The sequence below is a fragment of the Tursiops truncatus genome, chromosome 3, assembly GCF_011762595.2.
Source record: "Tursiops truncatus isolate mTurTru1 chromosome 3, mTurTru1.mat.Y, whole genome shotgun sequence".
Taxonomy (NCBI): domain Eukaryota; kingdom Metazoa; phylum Chordata; class Mammalia; order Artiodactyla; family Delphinidae; genus Tursiops; species Tursiops truncatus.
Window position 1 is genome coordinate 130255021 of NC_047036.1, and position 25033 is coordinate 130280053.

General features: G+C 41.0%; 3 protein-coding genes across 8 annotated transcripts in view; 2 read left to right on the plus strand and 1 right to left on the minus strand.

The window, feature by feature from the left end:
- Window positions 1-5689, plus strand: part of CNOT8 (CCR4-NOT transcription complex subunit 8) — a 68954-nt gene extending 63265 nt beyond the window's left edge. The window contains exon 8 of the mRNA XM_073802744.1: window positions 5375-5689. Within this exon, the coding sequence (XP_073658845.1) occupies window positions 5375-5437 (63 nt within the window). The 3' untranslated portion in view covers window positions 5438-5689. The remainder of the gene's footprint in view (window positions 1-5374) is intronic.
- GEMIN5 (gem nuclear organelle associated protein 5) overlaps window positions 1-14086 on the minus strand; it is a 40658-nt gene extending 26572 nt beyond the window's left edge. For 2 of the 4 annotated variants that reach the window (XM_019924795.3, XM_019924794.3), the window contains exons 1-9: window positions 13906-14086; window positions 12933-13093; window positions 11997-12178; window positions 9005-9156; window positions 8675-8791; window positions 6924-7056; window positions 5711-5876; window positions 4629-4841; window positions 3542-3627 (exon numbers count right to left, since the gene is read on the minus strand). In XM_019924795.3, the coding sequence (XP_019780354.2) occupies window positions 3542-3627; window positions 4629-4841; window positions 5711-5876; window positions 6924-7056; window positions 8675-8791; window positions 9005-9156; window positions 11997-12178; window positions 12933-13093; window positions 13906-14071 (1376 nt within the window). In that variant the 5' untranslated portion in view covers window positions 14072-14086. Of the gene's footprint in view, window positions 1-3541; window positions 3628-4628; window positions 4842-5710; window positions 5877-6923; window positions 7057-8674; window positions 8795-9004; window positions 9157-11996; window positions 12179-12932; window positions 13094-13905 lie in introns of all 4 variants that reach the window. The other 2 variants (XM_019924793.3, XM_019924792.3) reach the window with 1 other exon arrangement.
- The window catches only part of MRPL22 (mitochondrial ribosomal protein L22), a 35729-nt gene continuing 24330 nt past the window's right edge, over window positions 13635-25033 (plus strand). The window contains exons 1-2 of one of the 3 annotated variants that reach the window (XM_019924811.2): window positions 13635-13770; window positions 15851-15893. In XM_019924811.2, coding sequence (XP_019780370.1) covers window positions 13650-13770; window positions 15851-15893 — 164 coding nt within the window. In that variant the 5' untranslated portion in view covers window positions 13635-13649. Of the gene's footprint in view, window positions 13771-15676; window positions 15777-15850; window positions 15894-25033 lie in introns of those variants that run through there. The other 2 variants (XM_019924814.3, XM_073802749.1) reach the window with 2 other exon arrangements.

Sequence of the window (25033 nt, forward strand, 5' to 3'; positions counted from 1 at the left end):
ACAAAATAATTAAGTCCCGAACATACTTCACCCAGTAAAAGAATGCTATTAACCTCCCCAACTGGCCAGCTTGGGATCAATCTCCCCATCTCTGTCAAATATTCTAATATTACTGTAGTTATATACCAGCGTAAAGGCTATCACAACTAGAGAAAAACAGGACAAGACAGAAAATGCAAACTGTTAAGCCCAGAACTAAGGTTACTGCTAAGCATATATTATCACCATGCAGATGTATCCACCTTATATTCAAGTAAAAGACTGGAAGTCATTTTTGGCTTACCCTGTCGTTAACATCACATTCTTTTTTTTTTTTTTTTTTTGCGGTACGCGGGCCTCTCACTGTTGTGGCCTCTCCCATTGTGGAGCACAGGCTCCGGACGTGCAGGCTCAGCGGCCATGGCTCACGGGCCTAGCCGCTCCGCGGCATGTGGGATCTTCCCGGACTGGGGCAGGAACCCGTGTCCCCTGCATCGGCAGGCGGACTCCCAACCACTGCACCACCAGGGAAGCCCTATTTTACAGTTTTTAAAGGTTACTTTCCATTTAATTATTACAAAATACTGGCGCTATTCCCCATGTTGTACAGTACATCCTTGAGCCTCTCTTACACCCAATAGTTTGTACCTCCCACTCCCCCACCCCTATAGTCCACCCCACCCCAACCACTAGTTTGTTCTCTGTATCTGTGAGTCTGCTTCTTTTTTGTTATATTCACTAGTTTGTTGTATTTTTTAGATTCCACATATAAGTGATAGCATACAGTATTTGTCTTTCTCTGTCTGACTTATTTCACTTCACATAATACCCTCCACATCCATCCAAGTTGCTTCAAATGGCAAAATTTCATTATTTTTTATGGCTGAGTAGTTATTCCATTGTGTATGTGTGTGTGTATATACACACAACTTTTTTGTCCTTTCATCTGTTGATAGACACTTAGGTTGCTTCCATATCTAGGCAGTTGTAAATAATGCTGCTATGAACACTGGGGTGCATGTATCTTTTTGAATTAGTGTTTTTGTTTTTTTTGGATATATACCCAGGAGTGGAATTGCTGGATCATATGGTAGTTCTTTTTGAGTTTTTGATTTTTTTTTTTTTTTAAAGAAACGTTGCTCTTCAGGGTATTTTTGAAGGTTGCTGTGGTGATTAATAATATGTGATGTGTCAGGACAGAGCAGTGCGGTTATTACCTTTAACATATACTGTATTCTTTGTATAATTTTAGAATTCCAGGATTCTAGAACCTATGACTGAACTAACTTAGCTGTTGACTTCTTTATTTCCATGTATCTGACACATTTACCATTATCACTCTAGACAATGAACCAATTTTTCTTTGGCTGAAAGAAGTAGAATAAGCATTTCTGGCTGAATACTAACAATGTACCTACAGCAACATCCTTCCTCCTACTACATACCTTTGCTGGTATCAGTTTGGATATTCAGCTTATAATAACCAAACGATAGTAATTTACCAGAATTAGTCAGCAGTTTTGTGATGACACAAACCTATTTAAATTGATATATAGTTTTATTTTATTAAATACTTCTTTGAAATAGTGTAGCCTTTTAAAAAAAAGCTAGATATGAAGAAAAATAGTTAATGCGTATTCAGTTATACATAAGTACCTAAAAAACTGGCATATAAAAAGGTTAGCTGCACAGTATAATGAATGATTCTCACTTAGATGCAAATGATCTTTAGGCAAACTTTTTCTGTAAAGGGCCAGATAGTCAGTGCTTCAGGCTTCGTGAAGCATGCAATTTCTGTCACAACTCGTTTATTCTGCTGTGGTAGCATGAAAGCAGCCTCAGACAAGAGGTAAAAAAAAATGAGTGTGGGGCTTCCCAGGTGACGCAGTGGTTAAGAATCCTCCTGCCAAGGCAGGGGACACGGGTTTCAGCCCTGGTCCAGGAAGATCCCACATGCCGCGGAGCAACTAAGCCCGTGCGCCACAACTACTGAGCCTGCACTCTAGAGCCCGCGAGCCACAACTACTGAGTCCGTGTGCCACAACTACTGAAGCCTGCATGCCTAGAGCTCGTGCTCCGCAACAAGAGAAGCCACCACAATGAGAAGCCCGCGCACCGCAATGAAGAGTAGCCCCCACTCACTGCAACTAGAGAAAGCCCATGCACAGCAACAAAGACCCAATGCGGCCAAAAAAAAAAAGAAAGAGCATGGCTGGGCTCTAATAAAACTTTACTTATGGACAGAGAAATCTGAATTTTATTTACTTTTCATACATTGTGAAATATTCTTTTGATTCTTTTTCATTTATTTCAAAAGATAAAACTATTCTTAACTCATGGGCCATAATTCTCTAATCCCTGGCCTAGAACAGTGCTGTCCAATAAAGTAGCCCTTAGCCAAATATGGCCCTTGGGCACTGGAAGTGTGGCTCATGCAACTAACAACTCAATTTCTAATTTTATTTATTTTTAATTACTTTAACTATAAATAGTCACACATGGCCAGTGGCTACCAAACTGAACAGTGCAGGTCTGGAATCTAATCAAGCATCTAGAATAGCTGTGCCCAGTAGATTTATACTGTGAGCCACATCTGCAACTCAAAGCTTTCTAGTAGCCAAGTTAACAGAAGTAAAAGAAACAAGTGAAATTCAATTTTAAGAATGTATTTTATTTAGCTCAGTATATAAAAAGTATTATCTTTTAAAATATAGTGAAAATAAATAATTACTGAGGCATTTTACATTCTTTTCTGGGGACTAAGCCTTTGAACTCTCGAGTATGTTTTACACTCAGCACATCTCAGTAGCCACCTGTGACTAAAGACTACTGTAATGGACAGTGCAGCTCTAGACAGTTTATAGGAAATACAGGGAATACAAGGAATATAGGAAACACAGGGAATAGTGAAATGAGTTACAAGTCACCACAAAGAATTAAGAAGTCCAAAATGCAGAATATGCTACAAAACAACTTATCTGGAATCTTCAAATTGAAAAGGCAATGTTATGGAAAGAAGTGGGGGATTATTCTAGAATAAGAGACTAAAGAGACATAACAAAATACAATGTGTGATCCCTGACTGAAAAAAGTTTGAAAAAAAAAACCACTCAGGAAAACGTTTTTGGCTCAAATGAGGAAATTTGTATACGCACTGGATATTAGCTCATATTATGGATATTGTTAATTTTTGTTAAGTGTAGACAAATAAGGCAAGTATGGTAAAATGTTAACTGGTAAGTCAAGATGGAAGGTACAGAGATGTTCTTTGTTCTCGGCTTTTAACATTCTTCGATGTCTGAAAACTTTTGTAAAAAAAATGTTGAGGGAAAACAAAAGCAAATGGTTTATTTTAGTGGTTCCCACAGGTCAGATGGGCTGAACCACCATCACCTGAAAAAATTTTTTTAAATAAAATTCTGAGTTCTAAGCCTAAACTCAGAGTTAGAATCTTAAAGATGCTTCCCAGGCCTATTATGATATACATTCCAGGTTTATGAACTCAAAATTAACTCACTGACAATTTGGTCAATGGGCTAAATAGGAATCGTCTATTTCTTACTTGTTGGAGTAGGTGTCATACAATCCCACTTTTCCATCATCAGTTCCAAAAGCTAAGCAGCCTTCCTTGGTTGGGTGCCAGCAGAGCTACAAAAAAATGAGGAAAGGGGCACTGTTAAGGGAATCCTTAGGTTATACTTCAAGTGTTCAGCTGGAAAACTTTCTTGTTCTTTCTGTCTTCTAATTTTAAAAGTAACAAATTCTCATTATTTAAAAGAGAGAAACAAAGAAGTATTAAAAACAAAGTAAAAGTCACCTGTAATCTCACCATCCAAACACCCCATTGCCAATTCTGTATCTTTCTAGACATTTTTTGTGGTTGAACTTTATATATAATTGAAAAAACAAAAATAGGTTCAAACATTTAAATGATGTGCATGATACATTGTTGAGTGGGGAATAAAAGATTCCAGAACAATTCAGAAAATATGATTCTATTCATCATTAACAAAGCTTGGAAAGATACATCACAAACTGTCGACAGTGGTTCTCTGGATGATGGAAGTGGGAGAATGGAGTCAAGGGTGGGGTAGGAAACATTTTTTGCTTCCTACACTTCTGTACTGTGGTTTTCGTTTTGAATCACAAACCTTTATTGCTTTTAGACTAAATAGCCACAACAAAGATATCACTTCGAAGAAAAACAAAAAAATTATACGTATTGTTTTGTAATCTGCATTCCATGTTTTGTAATTTGCATTTTTCATGAATCATTAACATTTTCCCACATCAAAGAAAGATCTACATTATCACTTTTAATAGTTTAATACTATTCCCCATGTGGTTATAATTTAATGTATCTCCTATGAATACACATCCAGGTTATTTCTAATTTCTTACTATTAGAAAATAGTGTGACTTGAACAAAACCTTAATTTTACAAACAAAGCCAAATTTCTGAATTAGGAGGTATGTAATGGGTTTGGTCAGAGAGAGTCCTTCTGCTGTTCCACTTTCAAATTGCATCGAAAATACCCTTGAAGAAGTCTGAATTCCCAACAGAGTTCATTTATATGAACAGGTATTCTCTAAAAGAGAATTAGTTATTTGAAAAAAGTTCGTGGCAAGCTCAGAGAAAGCTTCCTTACCGCTGTAACCTTGGACTTGACACCCTGCCAAAAAATTTTCACATCATAGTTGTTCTTTATGGAGAATGTATTCCATATACGGATCATGCCATCACCAGCGCCTATCGCCAAACAGCCTGTGTCTACAGGAGAGAAAGCCAGACTGTAGGCAAACCCACCAAGGGAAGGCAGGGTCCAGCAGCACTCCAGGGTGGCCATGTCCCAACATTTTACCTGAAAAGATGAAGGGTTAGGGTCTTTATAAAGAAGGTCAGAGAAACAGGGAAAACAATCAACACTTCAAATAGGATGGGCTCAGAATACATCAGGATAATGTAACTTAACTATTCCAGTAGGAATGAGAAAAAAATAATCAGTTATAAATTGTAGAGCTCAGAGGGATCTTAGAATACATTTATTCCCTAAGATGCCAAGTGAATAGAGAGCACAATAAACTAGAACCCAGGCTTCCTGTTTCCCAGAGTTCAGTGGCCTTTCCACTATACTGTATCACTGTATTACAGCATTGGTAATTTTCTCATTTGGCAGACTCAAAAAAAAAAAGATACAGGTGCCTCAGGACAGTGGAAGAATCAGAGTCGTTATCTTCAAAAGCAAAATATTTTATCATAGCCAGTGGAAGAGGAGTGCTGAGTTTTTAATCGTCACTTGTTTAACAGTGACTTGGAAGAGAACGGTCTGTCAAACAAGCCTAGCTTATTGTAAAACAGAAAGGTGTCTCAAGTAAAGCCGATTGTCTCTTACAGAGACTGTGCCAAGAAGGGATGGCTCTGCTACCTGAACGACAGACGAGGGTATCTGAAAGCTAAGGCTTGATGATCTCGCACAGCCTTCCATGGACACATCTACTCTTCCTTGTTGTACCTGCTTTAGCAAAAAGGCATCTTGGTCGTTTCTCAGCTTTCCCCTACTTTTCTGCTGCTAATGTATTTAATGCCAATCAGTAACAGTAACTCTGAACCTGGAACGCGGGGGCAAGGTGAGGTGTGAGAAATAATGTACGGTTTGAAAAAGCCCTCTAATCCCATGCAAGTCCTCAATCACTGCTGTACAGTGCTGAATGCAAAATAAGCTGTTCTTACATCTCTGTCCATTGATGTGGAAAGCAGCAGCTGTTTGTCATCTTCAGTTTGTAGAGGACATAAATTAAACACAATTCTTGAATGATTCTGCCCTTCTGATGAAGCACTAAAGAGGGTATATTTCCGTCTCCAAGACTGAGTGAGATCCCATAGTAGCAGTTCGCCTCTGTGAAGGAAAAACAAGTATTAGTTCTCTTTCATGAGCAATCTGAAAACAAGTGATTTTGGGCCAGAGAGTGTGGGCCCTCAGCTGCAAAATAATTTGTTCATTGTTCCTTTAAGGAGGTAAAAATTACATATTCTGAAATAGGCACAAAATAATCTCTGGAAAAACACACACAAAAACAAAAAAAAGTCACTGCCTATGGGGAGGGGAACCAAGTAGTGAAGACAGAGGTGGAGAGGGAGCTTTGGAGTTCCCTGGTGGTCTAGTCATTAGGACTTGGTGCTTTCACTGCAGCGGCCCAGGTTCAGTCCCTGGTTGGGAAACTGAGATCCCGCAAGCTGTGTGGTGTGGCCGAAATATTAAAAAAAAAAGGGAGCTTTACTATATCCTTTCATTCTTTGTGAATCATACAGTTGTACTGGACTACCTTTTGAATAGATTTTCCTGAAAGCTTTAATTATAAAATGCCACCATAATTTGCAGAGCCACAAAGGCTTTAAGACATAGTATGTCTTTTTTGGAGCAGTGGGGATAGTTGGGATGTGACTAACACTTTGGGGTATTTCTATGTGCTTTGCCTGTATTACCTCATTTAAAAGCAGGGAACTTGTCTGTTAAATTCACTTATCATCTCAAGCAACTAGAAGCTGGTGCTCAATAAATTTTGCTTAATGAATGGCCATAATCATCCTAAGAGAGAGGAAACACTTATATCCTCTCCTTTTTTCATGTGAAGTCACTGAAGCTCAGAAAAGTGAAGGGTCTTGCTTATGAACAGCCGGTAAGTAACAGATTGATTCTGAAATTCAGTTCCGCCTGACTTCAGAGTCCACACTTAACCACCAGGCCGTACTTATTTGACCTTTTCACAACTCTTATTAGACAGCACAGGTGTTAGTTCCATGACTTTTCCATTACAAATGGCCCATTATAATATAAACCTTAGTCACTGCTTTCTCCATCTTCTGTGTCTAGAAAGAAAGGCCTAGGAATTCCTGAGGCTAGAGAGAACAAAATATGTCAGAGAGCATGACCAAAAAGACTTACCCAAAACAGCTGGATACCAGCTGTGTTGGCTGACCCTTGGGCCAATGGAGTGTCAACCAAAGGCGCTCTTTAACAGTTGGGTCTATACCCCCTCCTCTTCTCTTCAGAAAGGGCAATTTCAAAGTCGTCACCACTGCAGATTAAAAGAAGGTCCATGGACAGTCAAGACAATGAAAGTACATGCATGAAGCCACCAGCAGTTCACAACACAGTTCATGTTTAAAAGTTTGTTAGTTTGGTTGCTTAGAATTCAGACCTCATTTTCTCATGGAAATTTACGCATATAGTGGTTAATACTAGTCTAGCACATTTTGGTCAAACAAGCTCTTACAGGCTGTCTCGGCAACTTAAACATTAAGAATATGGTGTGGGGCTTCCCTGGTGGTGCAGTGGTTTGAGAGTTCGCCTGCCAATGCAGGGGACGCGGGTTCGTGCCCTGGTCTGGGAAGATCCCACATGCCGCGGAGCGGCTGGGCCCGTGAGCCATGGCCGCTAAGCCTGCGTGTCCGGAGCCTGTGCTCCGCAATGGGAGAGGCGGCAACAGTGAGAGGCCCACGTACTAAAAAAAAAAAAAAAAAAAAGAATATGATGTATCTGGGAAAATGAGGTTCCAACTGGGATTGAGAACCCAGGTGGTAACACAACCCAAGATTCTTCAAAGTTGGAAGGACAGAGAGTAGGACTCCATCTTCTAGCTGGCAAGAAATCCAACAACGGGGACAAATTTGGCAGTTGCGGTGGTAAGTTCTCCACTCCTGACATGCTACTGACCAGATGTTCTTAGTCCCTACTGTGTATGAGAACTACCACTTGCGCTTCTAAAAATACATATGCCAGGGCTCTACGCCTAGAGATTCTGATTCAGCAGATCCGAGGTGGGGTGTAGGCACTTCCCGCTGATTCTGCGGCATGACCAGAATTGAATACCATTGTATTAGACATCTGTAAGTTCAGAGATTACCCTTTTGGAGGGATTCCTAGCCCAATGTTGTCCCTACTAGGGAGTATCAGCCAAAGTGTGTCCAAAAGCAGTCCACAAACCTTAAAAAATTCTGCTTTCCAAAATTATACTACTAGGTACCACTGACTGAACCCTAACTATGTGCCAAGCACTGTGCTGCTTGCTTTACGTGTACTAATGCATTTGGATAAAGACGAAAAAACTTCCATGGTTTTACATAAATTGGAGAAAGAAGACTGCTGTAAAGAGAAAAGCTAGATTTTTACTGTAAAGGTAGAATTCGGTCTGCCTGGAGTTCCTCTCAATCTATTCAATATAAACTTAAGGTAAAAGTTCTGTTCGAAGAGAAGTTTGGGAAAGCTTATGACTGAGGGTCTCTGTGATTTGGGTAAAGTGAGCTTTCACATTTAAACAGGTACTTCTATATTAGGTATACATTATTAATTCTGCATTTGTGCATTAAAAGCTCTAGCTCTAGAGATCTTTTCCATTCCTTCGATCCAGGCCTTGCCAAGTTCAGATATTCCCATTCTCATAATAAACATCTTGCCCTCCAGGCCAGACAGTGATCTTTCTGTGAATGCAATAGAAAACCTCATTGCCAACACCAAAGCCAGATGTTCAGAGTGCAGAGAGCTCTAGCCCAGGCTAAAACTTTCTGGATAGAAAAGTAAAGAACTGCTTTCTGACAGATGACACACACTGAGGATAACAAGAAATAATAAGCTTCTACTTCTACTGGATTGATAATAGGTTTTATCACAAAGGAAATGTTAAATGTCAGTCTTACCTCGGCCTCTAGAGCAGCTCCAGATACGAATGGTCTGATCTTTGCTTCCAGTGGCTAAGTAGCAGCCTTTTTTTACTGGAGTTTGTGCTATAACTTTCCCATTGGGGATTTCAAGTTCTTCTAGGGTAGAGATGGTAATTTTGTTTTTAGTTTGCATTAAACATGCACTTATCAAAGAAAAATTAGTTTACAAGGGTTCCTGAAACTTAGTTACTGTTTTCATAGATTTGATCTGTAAAATCTAGTTTTAAACATAATTCAAATTGTACTATTCTACCTAATTTGTTCTTTAGGTCTAAAGAGTACTGAACCCTCTTAAATCATCTCTACCTGAATTTTCCTCTTGATTTATGAATAAACAATCTTCACCAGGCAGGGGGCACCAGGCTATGGAATGGATCTCATCATCGTGGCCTCGAAGCCTGTGTATAACTTCTCCTTTCTTGCTGATGTCAATTATAACCACTATGCCATCCTTGTAGCTAAAAAACGAGAGTTAGAAATATTACTGAAAAATGAAGACAGACTGTCTTTCTAGGAAACATTTTGGCTTAGGAGTTATTGTGCATTTCTAAAAGTTAAGTGCATTTGGGGTGGGGGGAAGGAAAAAGAGCAAGAAATAATCTTGTTCTGTCCTTATTCCAAAGTACTTATTTCATGTTTTCCAGTTTTTAAAAAAACCCTCCCCCATGCCAAACTCCTGGCATTAAGTTATACTATACACATTGCCTGTCACGAAGCTCAAACAGTGGACCATGCCTGTGCCCAAGGGGAACTTACAGAAGAATAGTTCTGACAGGGGCCCAGCAATTTCCCTAATTGGAAATGAATTTGTCCTAATAAACGAAAAATATCTCCTTCCTTTTACAAATGATCTTACTTTTCTAACAAAAGCTGCAGAATTCTAACTTCTAGATCTGGATATTCCAAGGCTGTCATTTTTTGAATTAGGAAGAAACTTAGAAATTGTAATAGTTTTATTTTTTCTTTTTTAATGATGAAGTATTTCAGATACAAGAAATATCTACTCTCTAGCTTAAGAAAAAAAGTATTACCAATACAGTTGAAGTCCTCTGTACATCCCACCCCAATCAAACCTCTCTCCCTTTCTTCCCCAGAGGTAAACTGCTATTCCTAAATTTTGTGTTACATTAATCCTAGCCTTTCTTTGTATATATTCCTAAATAAGATACAGAATTACTTTGTACATTTAGAAACTTCATATAAATGGTATCATGTTGTCTGTTTTTCTGTAGCTTGCTTTTTTCACTCATTCTTTTTGTGAGTCATTCATGTTGACACATGTAACTCTAGTTCCTGGTCAGTCGTTTATACTATTGCATAGTACTCCACTGTATGAATATACCACAAGTTTAGTTACTCATTTTCCTTTTGAAGGGCTTCCATTTTTTTTCTACCATTACAAACAAAAAATGCTATTAAGAATTTTATACACACTTAAGCCAGTTTCAGGTTTGATGCCTAGTAATAGGATGTTAAGATATACACATTGTTGCTTTACTAGAAAGTGCAAAATTGCTCTCCAAAGTGGACATACCTGTTTACATTTCCTATACACTAGACGGTCCTACAGGGAAAAATACCACTACAGCTTTATTTATTTTTTCTCCTTTTGTTAAAAATTTTTTCTCCCCATTACAGCTTTATTTAAAAAACATGAAATCATAGAATATATCAAATCTTTGAAGACACAGACTTTGAAAACCATCAAGATATATAACCTAATAGTCATGTGATCAACCTGTTTTACAATTTCAGTCAAGACTTCAGGGACTGTTTTGAACCTCTAAAAACAAATTCTGATTCAATCCTCTTTGATTGTCTTCCACCTGAAAGACTCTTCTTGTGAATTCCTGCTCATCTTTCAAGGTCAGTTTGATTCACGCTTCTCTGACCCCTGCCTACCACCCTTTCTGCTCCCTCTCTTGTACTCCCACCAAGACAATGCTCCCATTTCGTGGAGACCTCCGATCACAGACCCCTTCCATTTTCACTGTTAACTCACCCACACCTGTCTTCCTGTCCTTTGCCCCATGCAGTGCAGATTTTATGATCCATCATTATGTTCACTCCTTAAAAAACACCCTTATCTCCTTTGTTCCCCCTTTCTCCAGGGGTATTTACTCCACAAAACCCCAAATCTGGTTGAATCCCACCATTTCCTTTCTCAGCCAGTTTGAGTAGTTTACTTAAAATTCATGACCACAATCCTTGGCTTGGCACTCAACCAGGACCACAGGACCTGCAGTTTCTCTCAGTAAGTTCATTTTCCTCTTCTCTGAGATGACTGTATACATACCCTCTTCCTGCATCCAGCTCCTTCCCCACCCTGAACTTGACTCCACCTCTTTGACTTCTTCTCCACCTCTTTCTGCCTCACTAAGAAAATCAGCAGCCATCAGAATGAAACACCCTCCTCTTCCAACAAGATCTGTGAACCTTCTTGCACCTATTTCCACATTCTTAGCTGTTCTTTCTACTTGTGGTCTGGATCCAGTTTCCTCTTGACCTCCCGTTATCACTCATGCATTCTTCACTGTTCACCCCTGCCACAGGCTCCCCCTTTTCTGCCTCAGCATCAGCATAAAAACATGCCTTTGTTATCTTCCATTTAATACTCCCTTGACCCCCATACACCTCCTCTGGCTTCATGTCTATATGCACATTGTCACAACAAACTGTGGAAACGTTGTCTCCATGTGTATCTACCTCACCTCCCAGTCTCTTGAATCCACTCCAGTTGAACTTTCTCCTCCTACATTCTTGTGCTTATGTCTAGTATTCAAACTAGAGAGACTGAACATCTTTGGGAGAGAAGTAAATGGAGTGGTAAAGGAGAGGGGATTGTGCTCTCAGGCAGCTCGTGTGAAACAACCTTGGTGATCACTGGGGAGACAGATCCCAATGCCAGATCGCTTTCCCAATTGAGTGGGAGAGCTGAGAACAAGACACAGAGCTGAGTCATTTGACACTTTGGGAGTAAATGTTATAACCAAGGGTAAGTATGGAGGGAAAAAAGATGAAAGAGGACATTTCTGACATTTGGAGGTTGACTGAAGAAATCAGATATGAAGAATGAGTAAAGTACAGTATCATGGAAACCAAGGAAACAAAAATAGAATGGGAGAGACAATGAGGACCCAGAGGTCACAAGAATAAATGATACCAGGGGTGAAGGGAGAGTGGTTAGTACCTGTAAATGGTTTCCTCTGAAGAATAAAGGGACAGGAGAAGGTAAAGAAAATGCAAAATAAGATCATAAACAAAAATAGATCATCAGTGCAGATGGCACAGTACTTACCCAATGGCTACTAAATCTTCATGATGAGGTGAGCAAGTAAGACAGAAAATTGTCCTGGGTTCTATAAAGAGGTGCTGGCTGTCATTTCTGTTAAGCCAGTAACAGAAAACTACTCCTTTTTCATCTCCAGATACCAGTAAATCCTTTACTAGAGGAGACCAATGCAATGCTGATATTGTATGCTTTAAAACAAAACAAAGATATCTTTGCTTTTCATTTGTCAATGCTGAACTTTTTTTTACTTAGTTTTTAACCTGTATAATGCTAGGCACATTATAGGTACTTAATAAATACTGTTAGGACCACTTGTAGAGCAAGACTACATTATAACCAAATGAAAGGAGAATTTAGGCTACTGGGGATCAGAAAGCCATTTAAAAAATTTCTTCCTTTGATAGATTAATGCAAAGTCCTTACTATGATTAACTGAGTCCTTTCCTACATTCTCTAGGCAGGTATATCAATTAATCATCTAGTTTGGAAACAAGTTTCATTCACTTACGGTTTATATCAGGAGTCTTTTTCACGGTAAAGTGCCAGAGAGTAAATATTTCAGATTGTGTGGGCCATACTGTCTCTGCTGTAACTACTCAACTCTGCCACGGTAGTGTGTCAAGCAGCCAATACTTAAAATTGTAGACAGTACTTAAATGAATGACTGTGATTGTATTCCAATGAAAGAATTCGCAAAAGCAGGCAGCAGTGCAGTTTGCTGACCTCTGATTTATATGTATCTCCTTCCATAAAAGTTTTGAGGTACCTTACAGTATAGAGCTTCTAATCTAATGAACAAACACAATTATAAAAGTTACCTTGCACAGATGAAAACTATAGTTTTCATATATATATTTCAAGTATAGCAAAACTATACTTGAAGGAAGAGAACTCTGGTACAGATAAATAATAATGGTCTGAGAAACCAGCAAGTCATGGTACCTGATGGAGCGCATGTTCCGTCACAACTGTTTTTGTCTCTACATCCCAGATTTTCACAGTCCCGTCATCAGAGCTGGTGGCGCAGAGGTTGTATTGACCCGGGTGATGACAAAACGTGAAGCCAGACACCCTTTCGGTGTGTCCCACCAACTCCCCTATGACTTCAAGCAAAACCAGACTCCAGATTAAAGTGCTACCTAGGATTCCAGGCAGAATCCTTCTGTTGTTAGATGGTGATTGGGGCCTCACTTATCCCATGGAATAACAAACATTTCCAGGGACTCACAATCAGAAACCCCAACTGCTGGTATTGGCTCTGCCACCTGACTTCAGACAAGTCTTTTTATCTTCTTGGGTCTCAGTCTTCTCAACTGTAAAATACCATTCATATCACTTGATGTGCCTAGTTCTTAGGCTGAGGAGCAGCTCAAGTGAAGAATGTAAAAGGGATTCCTATTTAGATCTGGCCAGAAGTCATTTGGAAAAGAATAAGTATCTGGCATACCATATCCCAAGACATAATCAAAACCTAGTTTAGAGCCTGAAAGCATCCGGCTCAAGTCATTCATCTTACAGAAATGAGTATCATATATTTGTAGGATCTCTCTTAGGACCTGGAGCTGTAGGCAGCACCCAATCCCAGGAAGGCTCTCAGGGGGCCCGCACGCACTGGGTTGGGGAGGAAGGGCTAGGTGTTATAAATTCCTGGCGAGACACATGGGTAACTCTTCAGTAAGCCAGCGGATCCACGTGAGAGCGCCAGGAGGCGGGACCACTCAGCCGCAGCGTGGTGTACAGCCAACCTCGGAGACCGGGACACGACTCAGTTTGGATGACTGTGAGCGGACCCTTCTCCCTGCCCGTGTCTCAGTTTCCCCATCAATAGAGAGGGGGGTGGATGGACACGCCCACTCGGCGCCCCCGGGGAACGCAATTAGTGCAGGAAGGCTGGGGCCAAGAGGTGGGGAATTACCTCGAAATGGAGACGTCCCTGGGATCACGTCCGCTCCCGGGCCCACGCGGACAAGGAAGACAGAGGTCCGCGCCGCGAAGCCGAAGAGGCCCCCGGGCACGGCATCACTGCATCGGGAGCAGTACCAGTTAGGGGAGGGCGGCAGCGTGCGCGGTTCCTGTCCCATGATCACGAGCAACCGGGAATGAGGCAGACAGTTCGTAGCCCTACGCCAGAGACGGGAAGGGGGCGGGGTTAATTTAGAGCCCCGCCTCCTGGGGCACGCCGCTACGGCGCGCGCGGAGGTCCAGGTCTCACTGCGCGCGCCGCTCCTGCGGCCTCGGGGCGGGGAAAGGCTGGGCCCTGCGGGCGGCTTTTTGCTCCATCAATGCCGCCTGCGGCTGGAGGGTCTGGTGCTGCTGGTTAGGTATTCTCACTTGCTACAGCAAGGAAGGTTAATTAAGAGGTTAGAATGATGGAGTCACCTCCCCGCACTGCTGGTTTATTCTCTGGACCTGTTCAACCCTGTCCCATCAAATATTTTTTTAAAGCTATGTGCCGGGGCGCCTTGGTAGCTCTGGAGATGTTTTAAACGTATCTACAAGAAGACAATTAACAAAAAGATAAAAGTTCGAATCAGAAATCAAAAACAAGGGTTTCTGCAACTGGGTGGAAATTCTGGCTCTGGTTTTTGATACTCAAGAAGCAGCAGAATAGAGTGACTCTCTTTTGATCTGATTAAGTGCCAACTCTATGAAGGGACTGTTTGTGTTAAGTGCTGTGGAGGAAAAAGAACCAAAGTTTCCTTCCAACTCAAACGTCCTAAAATGCTCAGTTTCTGCGCGTACACTCTTCTACTCCGTATTGCTTGTTTTCATTGGATACCAGGAACTCTTGCATATGTAGCAAACGAAACCAGAGCTATCTATGCTAATGAAAAAAATATATATATACACACATACATTTACTTATTCGGATGTGGGTAGGAGCACTAACTTTGGAGGCACCCAACCCTAGACTGACCACTGTTTTTGCCAGGTATTATCTGAGAGACGTTAACCTATCCTAAATCTTTTTTCTCAATTGAAGACCTGATAATACAGGTCTAGTTGGATTGCTGTGAGGAATACACGAGATTTAGTGAAATGCCTGCTGGCCATATATGGTAGCAAGTTCCTGCTGATTATTAACCCTTATCTCTTGGAGGGCAACCTGGAGATTAGCATCATACTTTGTATTTGAACTGTTTGTTCTTTATTTTTATTTATTTATTGAAGTATAGTTGATTTGCAATATTAGTTTCAGGTGTATAATATAGTGATTCACAATATTTAAAGATTATACTCCATTTAAAGTTATTATAAAATATTGGCTATATTTCCTGTGTTGTACAAAATATCCTTGTAGCTTATTTATTTTATACATAGTAGTTTGTATGTTTGTTCTTTAAAAGAGCTTTCACACAATCTCTAGTGATCTTCACAAGCCTGTGCCGTAGGGATACTTAGTTCTTTTGAGAAAACTGAAGCCCTCCCAGGTTAGTTGGCTTGGTTCACGGTCTCTGTTTTCCAAATCCTTTCAGACCATTTGTGAGGTGAGGCTTCGCAGTTTTTCTGGATCCCGACGAATTTTCGGAAACTCGCTAGTCTTTGACCTTTGTTAAGTAATTCTTTCCCAAGCAAGGCTGATCTGACCACACTTTAAGCGCCGGCCGCGTGTTCACGGTCTCCATGACAACACCTCGGGTGTCAGTTGCGGCTCGGTCTCGCGATAAGGGGGGGGGGGGTTAAGGCCGGAGAATTGCGCATGCGTTTTGCCCACACGGCCTCTGAACTCGGAGGCTTCCGTAGAGGGCGGGAGAAAGATGGCGGCGGCAATACTGGATCGTTTGGGTAAGGATTTCTTGGTGGGTGGAGGGAGGGAGTGAGGTGGGAGTCTGAATTGACGGCGTGTGTTGATATTGCAGGTGCGTTATGGATGCAGAATCTGAGGGGGAAGCTGGCCTTGGGGTAAGTCTTTCGCCTCGGAGTTGGGGAAGGGTCCAAGCCTTAGTCTTACTAGTCTCAGTTACTTAGAGCCTAAGTGCCAGGCCCTGCTTTAGGCTCTGAGGCTAGCGAATGAGACAGCCAGTCTCTGCTTTGCCACCCTGTGTTTTCACCGCCGTATTGCATAGCCCTGCGAGTATCAGGATTATCTATGACCGAAGAGACGTTGTAAATGTCCTTTCTGAACACTTTTTTTTTGATCTTTTTGGATATGGTTAGATTCTCCCGTCCAAATTGGGAGCGTACTTTTCTAGTTATCTCTGTAATTATTTGCTTATTACGGGCAGGGACTGTATTGCAGACAGGTGCGGTTTACATCGTGCCTGACATTGTTAAAATCTTTGTACGCCTTATCTCTTTCTCACAGCATCCTACGTAGTGTAGGTACTGCTATACCCATTTTTTCAGACAAGGAAATTGAAGCCCGCAAAGTAAAGTAAATTGCCCAAGGTCCGTCAGTTACAGGAATTTTGAAGCTTTATACTATATTTTTAGAGCATTCTTTGACCTCAAGACAAAGCGTTAAGGTTAGGGAATGCAGCTGAAGTCAGTACTGGCAAGAGGCTTTCTCTGCTCCCTTCTTATTGTTCTTCTTCTGTAGTACAGCTGTGGCTCTTTGGAGGTTGATAATCTGATTGTAAATTTTCTGATCGATGTATTTGTTAACATTAATTTTGGTTTAGTCCATAGACTTTGGAGACAGATAAGTTGAGTGTGAGTCCACATTTTAACTGCGATTTTGGAAAAGTTACTTATTCTTTCTCAGCTTCAGTTATCTTCTATGATATGAGAGGAAAATTAGTACTCCCTCATATATTTTTAATCAGGATTAAATGAGATAATGCTTATGAAGTGTTTTGTACAGTGCATGGTGTATAATAATCCCGCTCTAAATCTTAGCTTCCATTAGTGTTTTTATCATTATAAACTACTATTGAGTTCCCATTATATCTAGCTTTGTCTTAGATTCGGCTCGAGGGAGGAAGAGGTGGGCTACAGAAGAAAGTAGGAAGTACTGGCATTTAGGATTTGTCTTCACTGCTTTCGTAGATTATCTTCTATCACCCTACCCCCAACCATGCTGATTTACTTACTTTTTCTGAGTGTGCTGTGCCTTTACTTGTTTCTTGGTTTTTCATAATTTTCTGTCACTTTCTGTCAGTAACAGCAGTCCTCATTATTCAGACCCCTCTTTAACTGTTTCCCCTTCATGATCTCACTAAAAATGAAAGAAATCAATTTCTCCTTTCCTTTAGTATGTGTTCCTTAAATAATGGCTTCATGTATATGTGTCTGTGTCCTTTGCTACCTCGTGTATCCTGGACAGTTAGGGACACTTCTTGTTTTTTTTGTAGCTCCAGTATAGGGTCTTGCACAAAGTGAATATTTTGTTGATTTTTGTTGATTTAAATTGTCCCACACTGACTTATATTGGGAAGCTCTGAGCAAGTAACTAAAGCAACTTGGCTTCAGTCTTGTCATCTGTGTAATACAAGAGGGTTGGATTTTGCTAGGTAGTCTTGGAGGCTCTTTCTAGTTTTGAAGTTATATAATTTTGCAAGTCCCCATTCTGAACTTTTTAGTGGGGAAATGACCACATGAAAACTAAGTAGAAAAGGCATAACTAATGCTTTTGATGACCGTGTAAAATTTTAGAGATATCTAATTCAGTGGTTGGAAACTTAATTACATACCAATTGCCAGACAGGTAATAGAAATGAATAAACTAGCAGAGGTGGTCTTTGTAAAAAGAGAGTGGTAGGGCCTGTGGCAGTCATAGAGTGCATTCCTCCTCTAAAGGCATTGAATTGGATTAAAAAAAATGCTGCTGACCAAATAAAACTTTTCTGCAGGCTATATTTGGCAGCAGATTGACAATTTCCAACCTTTGAATTTCAAGTCTCCCATTTTACTGATGCATGCATTTGGGAATTTTTGTGACTTACTGAAGGTTACATGGCAAACCTAGGATCTAAACAAAAAATTCTCTGGGTTAAAATAGTGCTGTATCACATCCTGGGAGGAACTGAGTGATGAGCCCTGAAGGGGTTTGTCGGAGGAGTCTTTCTGGAAGAGGTGAGTTTAAGTTTAAAGAATGAAGAGTATATTTTGGTGGTTTAAAAGTTTGAAGGCACTGGTTACTAAGCTGTACATAGGTTAAAATTCTCCACAAGATAAACCAAGTTGGAAATGTCATGAATCGGCAATTTGGTGGATAAATGATGAGAACAGTGTGATATATTTGAATAAATACTGGGCTTCAGGTGATAGAGCTGGATTTTAGGTCTCTGTCAGGGACAGGTATTGCGGTCTTGGGCCATTTGTTTAACTTCTGTGAGGCTCAGTTTCCTCATATCAAAAAATGAGGATAATATTTAACTTCAAGGGTGGTTGTGAGAACTAAGAGACTAATACGTAAAATGTCTATTTTAGCGCCTGGCGCTGTGGAGGTGTTGACTCGGGATGATATTGCTGTGAAGTTGTTTGAGAGGAATCAGATTTAATGCTGGAACCAATCAGTAGTTTTTCAACACTCTTAGATGAGATTACATATTTCATCTATCAGCCCTACTTTTGTAGAACAACTGGCAGGAAGATAAGAAACTGAAATATACATTAGCCTATTCAGTTGAGTCACTCTTAAGAGACTTTTCCAGTGTAAGGGAAGCATATACATGCTTTTTTCCCTGAATCATTTGAAAGTGAATTGTACATGTTATGGTACTTTACTCCTAATCACTTCAGGTTGTATTTCCTGAAAGTGACAACAGTCCCCAAGAACCACAAACCATGATCAAAATGGTATAATTTGGTGATCTTTTATTTTAATGTTTTAGTTAAAAGGATTCAAATAGAAATCAAGTGTATGCTGACATTTGCTTTTTTTTTTGAGGGGGGTGGGCTGCGCTGTGTGGCTTGCGGTATCTTAGTTTCCTGACCAGGAACTGAACCTGTGCTCCCTGCAGTGGAAGCATGGAGTCCTAAGCACTGTACCGCCAAGGAATTCCCTGACATTTACTTTTTTTCTTTTTTAGTTTATTTTTGGCTGCACTGGGTCTTCATTGCTGTGCACGGGCTTTCTCTAGTTGTGGCAAGCAGGGGCTACTCTTTGTTGCGGTGCGCAGGCTTCTCACTGCGGTGGCTTCTCTTGTTGTGGAGCACAGGCTCTAGGTGCACGGGCTTCAGTAGTTGTGGCGTGTGGGCTCAGTAGTTGTGGCTCGTGAGCTCTAGAGCACGGCCTCAGTAGTTGTGGCACATGGGCTTAGTTGCTCTGTGGCTTGTGGGATCTTCCTGGACCAGAGATCGAACCTGTGTCCCCTGCATTGGCAGGCAGATTTTTAACCACTGCACCACCAGGCAAGTTTCCTGACATTTACTTTTGAAAAAAGAAAAATTGACCATTATTGAGGCTTGACAATAAGCCCTAAAATGGCCATGCATTAAAACAAGGAGACCTTATAGATGGACATTTTCAATTCCATAATATTTATGTTTGTTTAGTGAGTCTCTTGTTTATGTGACACTTCATTCCTTTGAAAGCACTCTCAGGACTCTTCTTTCAATCAGAGTTTGTATCTCCTTCATGTCTCACTCATGGATCTGAAAGGTTTCTGTATTAGTTTCTTAGGGCTGCTGTAAGAAATTACCCCAAACTGGGTGACTTAAAACAAATGAAATTTATTCTCCCACAGTTCTGGAGGCCAGAAATCCAAAATCAAGGTGTCAGTAGGGCTGTACTCCCTCTGGAGGCTATAGGGGAGAATCCATTCCTTGCCTCTTCCGGCTTCTCTCTGTCTTTACCTCACCTTTCCCTCCTTTTTTCTGTTTCAAAACTTTTTCTGCATCTTTCTCATTAAGAAAAACACAATTACATTTAGGGCCAAACAAGATAATCCAGGATAAGCTCCTCCTCTCAAGATCCCTAACTTAATTACCTCCTTTTCTATAGAATGTATTATTCACAGATTCTGGGAGTCAGGATGTGCACATATCTTTGGGGCCAGCATTCAGCCCACTGTATTCTCTTTCAAAACAGGTCTATTGTATCATCTTCAGGTCCTTTTTTTCGGAAAGATGCCCTGTAAATCACACCTTTACTTTTGCTATGCCTTTAACCTGGAGTGCTCTTTTACCAGATTTCTGAACGTGGAAGTCCATACTTTGTTCAACACTCAGCTCAAGTCCCAACTCCTTAAAGCCATCCTGATTACCCCAGCCCTCCTGTGACTTCTTCTGACATTGTAATGCCTGTTGCACATTATGGTTAATCCTTTATCTCTCTAACTGAATTCTAAGTCACTTGAGGGCTGGAAATAGGTTTTATGTCTCTTTGCATTCCCATCACCTAGAATAGTACCTGTAGTACCCTATCCTTATTACTTGGTCAGTAAGTGTAAGTTGAACCATCAGTCAGCCTGAACAGATGCAAGTTGTAGTCTGAGAGATTGCCAGAAATGAGATTCAGGTTTTTCCACTCCAGTGCCAAGAAGGAATCCTAATGGCAAATTAAGTATAGGTACAGATTTCCAGCTTTATGTAATAGAATAGTTTATGCTGATTATACAAATTCTTTTAAGTATTCCTTAGGACAAAATGAGGGCTTTAGAAGCTCTATATACCCATGCAGTTAGTTACTCACTAGAATATGACTGTTATTACTCTGAATGATACAGTAGTGATCTGAAAGGTTTAATGCCTTATTTTTACATGATTATTGACACCAGAGGCTTTTCTGAGGGAAGGTGTTAGATCTGTGAACTAGGAAGTTGAACAAGAATACATTTATAAACTTTCTGATTTATTCTCAGATTCTTCTTAAAAATTGTTCTACTGAGAATTGTGACTTTTTAAATTTGTTCTCATCCCCTCTATAGTGGGCCAAACTCCCAAAGGTATATAAGTATAAATAAAAATAAATGAATAAATATGTGCTATATCATGAAAAAGAAGAGTAACATGGGGGCAGGGAAGAATGAAACATTTTAGATAGCCGCTTTGGGGCTGTGCTAGCTTACCCCGAGAGGTTACAGATTGGAGATCTGTCTGATGAATCAAGCCTACAGATATGTTTTGTCTGTATGTTATATTGTGTTTAAAACCTTCTTTTTCAATCAGTGTTTAAAAAGTAGTAGCTTGCTCATAAAAATCTAGGTTTCTAGATTCTATTATGCATTGCAAAGCGTGGCAACAATTTTCTAGAGCAGAAGAGTGTACCACTCTTTAGATGGGATGTATATTCTTCAGTTTTCCTCATTTTCCAACCAAGTGTGAAATTTTTACATAGGTACCTATACCCAGCCGTCTTATTTATATTACCTGGCTGCCCCCTGTATTCTCTAATTCATTCTACAAATGTGTATGTAGTGCCTGCCGTGTGCCAGGCTATTCTAGCACTAGGAATTTTGTAGTGAACAAAGAACATAATCATTGCTCTCATGAAGTGTACAATCTAGTGAGGGAGGCAAATAATAAGTAAAATACAGAGTATATTAGATAGTGACAACTGCTTAGGAGAAAATGAGAGCAGGGAATGGGAATAGGAAGTGTGTGTATACAAGAGGGAGGTTGCAGTTTTAGATAGGAAAGGCCTCATTAAGATGGCATTTGTGTAAAGATCTGCAAGAAACCAGGGAGCAGGCTGTCAAGGCACGCCAGCATCTGGGTAAACACCACTCTAGAGAGATGGGACATAAGTGCAAAGGCCCTGAGGAGGGAACATACCTAGTATGGTCAGAAGCGGTGAGTGAGGAGGGGAGGTCGTAGTAGGAGATGAGGTCAGAAGAAGGAATAGGAGATCATGTAGAGCCTTATGGATCATTGTAAGTACTTTGGTTTTTATTCTGAGATGGGAAACCATTGGTGGATTTTCAGTACAAGAGTGATATGATCGGACTTATATGTTTATGGGTGGTGGCTCTTTCTGTGTTCAGAACAGACCAGAGTGGGGATGAGGAGCAAGGATAGAAGTAGAGACCACTGGATATTTCAAGTTTGAGATTATGGTGGCTTGGATTAGGGTGGCTGTGAAGGTGGGTGAATGGTTGGATTCTGGCAGTGCATTAACAGCAGCTGACAGGACCTGTTGGTGAATTGGACGTGGGTTGTGAGAAAGAAGGGTGACACCAGGGTTTACGACCTGAGCAGATGGAAGCGTGGAGTCACCATTTGCTGAGATAGGAAGACTTCCAGAGGAGCAAGTTGGGGAGACCATCAGGAGCTCGATTTGGGGCTTGTGAGTGTGAGGTAGAGACGTGAGGATGCAATTGGATATATGAGTTTGGAGTTCATAGAAGGCCTGTGGGTTTGGGAGCCATCAGTGTATGAACGGTATTTAAAGCCATGAGTCTGGTTGACTTCACTCTGAGAGTAGATAGAAAGCACAAGAGTCCAAGGATTGATTCCTACCTGAGGCAGCGAACATTTACAGATCAGGTTGAGGAGGACAAAACAAAGGAGACTAGAGAAGTGTGTAGAGAGGTGAGAGGAAAACCCAGAGTGTGTAGTGTCTTGGAACTCAAGTAAAGAAAGTGCCTCAAGGAAGAGCAGGTGACCAGATGTGATATTATGATTTATGACAAATAGGCCAAAATATATTTCTCATGTATATTTTGTCTTTGTCCATGGTTCTGGCTCACAGCTCCCAAAACCCTTGGAATTTCCTGAGCCATAGGGTTATGGCAGCTTCTTTTGTCATCATATTTGTTCTCTTGTCCTCAGTTTATGGCTTCAGAGCCATAAAGTGAAATGGGTGTCTTGTTATTCCTGACATGGCCCCTTTCCACCACAACTGGGTTTATGCTAATGAGGTGAATTTGGGGAAGCACCTAAGGATGGGGGTTGGTTGCCAAGGGAACCAACCATGAACAGAGGGGTGGAACTTTTAGTCCCACCACCTCCTGGTTTCCAGGGAGGGGAGAAGGACTGGAGGTTGAATCAGTTACCAAAGGCCGATGAGTTAGTTAATCCTGCCTATGTAATGCAGCCTACATAAAAAGCCAAAAGGAGGGGGTTCAGAGAGCTTCTGAGTGGGGAACCAGAATGCTTCTGTGTGTCACTGTGCTGGGCCCCAAGTTTCACGAAGACAGAAGCTCCTTTGTTTGCGACTTTGCCCTATGTATCTCCTCATTTGGCTTTTGATTCATATCTTTTACTGTCTTTCATAAAAAATCAGTAATCTAGTGAGTAAATGGGTTTCCTGAATTTTGTGAGCTGGTGAAGCAAATTAATCAAACCCAAGAAGGGCATCATGAGAACCTCTTGATTTATAGCCAGTTGGTCAGAAGCACAGGTAACAACCTGAGCTTGTAATTGGCATCAGAAGTGGAGGGTGGTCTTGTGGGACAGAGCCCTTAATGTGATGCTGTCCCTAGGTAGAGAGTGTCAGAATTGAATTTAATTGTAGGACACCCAGCTGGTGTCAGAGCGTTGCTTAGTGGTGGTGTGAGGAATTTATTTTTGGCAGCACTGGGTCTTCATTGCTGTGCCTGTGCTTTCTGGAATTGTTGGGTAGTCTGAGAGCCCTTTTACCAGGGATACTTAGATCATTCTCAGATGAGGACTGAGAATTGTCCACTGGATTTTACAACACAGATATCTTCGATGACCTTGATAAAGCACTTTTGATGGAATGATGGGAGAGGGTTAAGGATGAATGGGAGGGCTGGAATTAGAGACAGGGAGTTTAGGTAACTCAGTCAAGGAGTTTTGCAGCAGTAGCTATAGGGAGTTGGTCAGGGGACAGTTAAGTTGGGAGATATTAGAGTATATTTGTTTGCTGATGGTAGTGTTCCAGTAAAGAAGAAAAATTGATGATTTAAAGGGGGAAGAAAGAATTGCCGAAGCAGTGCCCTTGAGTAGATGGGAAGAAATAGGATTTAGGGAGCAAGGGATGAGATTGGTCCTGATTAGGGCATAGACTTGCATTCATAGTAACAAGTGAAGATAGTAAGTTTGTATGGGTATGGATGCTGGTGGGTATATAGATTAGGTGGTGGGAGCTTGTGGAAGTTCTCTTCTTCTTCTTTTTTAAAAGCAACAGTTAATTAATTAATTTAATTTATTTAGTTGTGCTGGGTCTTAGTTACGGCAGGTGGGCTTCTTAGTTGTGGCTCACCTGCTTCTTAGTTGCGGCCAGCAGGCTACTTAGTTGCAGCTCGCGGGCTCCTTAGTTGCAGCTCGTGGGCTCCTTAGTAGCAGCTTGCCAGCTCCTTAGTTGTGACATGCATGTGGGATCTAGTTCCCTGACCAGGAATTGAACCCCGGCCCCCTGCATTGGGAGCTCAGATTCTTAACTGAGGGAAGTCCCCTGGAAGTTCTCTTTTGATTTTTCAGTTTTCTCAGGGAATAAGCACAATTTTCAGCCGAGACTGAGGATGAGGGAGGAGATATGGGAGGTTTAACTAGCAAGGAAGAGGTATGAAGTTTGTCTACAGGGGCTAGGAGAGTAAATGGACTAGAGAAATACAGTAGGAATGCCAGGCAGCCTTAAGGGCCCGCTTATTCTTATGAATAAGAATGTAAAATTTAGGCATTCAGTCATTATTGCTTTACAGAGTGAGAAAATCTGACTTACTAACCATCCACATGTGTATGGCGTGATAACTGGAACCTTTTGGAACAGAGAGGTCATGCTCCCTAGTCTGCAAAAACTAGCACTGTCATTTTGTTTTTGTGTTTGTTTTAATGCTGCTTTAGCTAATAGTGACTTCCAATTGGGAGCAGTTTTGTCTCTCACCTCCCCCCAGGAGACATTTGGCAACATTTGGAGGCGCTGCAAGATTGTCACAAGGCAGGGGGTGCTGCTGGCATCTAGTAGGTAGAGGTGAGGGATGCCACTAAGCATCCTTATGACAAAGGCACAGGAGAGCCCTCACAACAAAGAGTGTCCTGCTTAAAATGTCAGTAATGCTGAGGTCGAAAAACTCTGAACTTACCATGGTCCATAGTTGCTGGGATTTCACTTTTTTTGTTTGCTAAATTCTTGTTTCCTTGTTTGATTGTCCTTGACTTTCACTAAGTACTAAATTTATACTGAGTTATGAGAATATACATATCACTTCAGCTTTTTATTTTAGATTTTAATGGAGGCAAGAGGGAGGATGTTC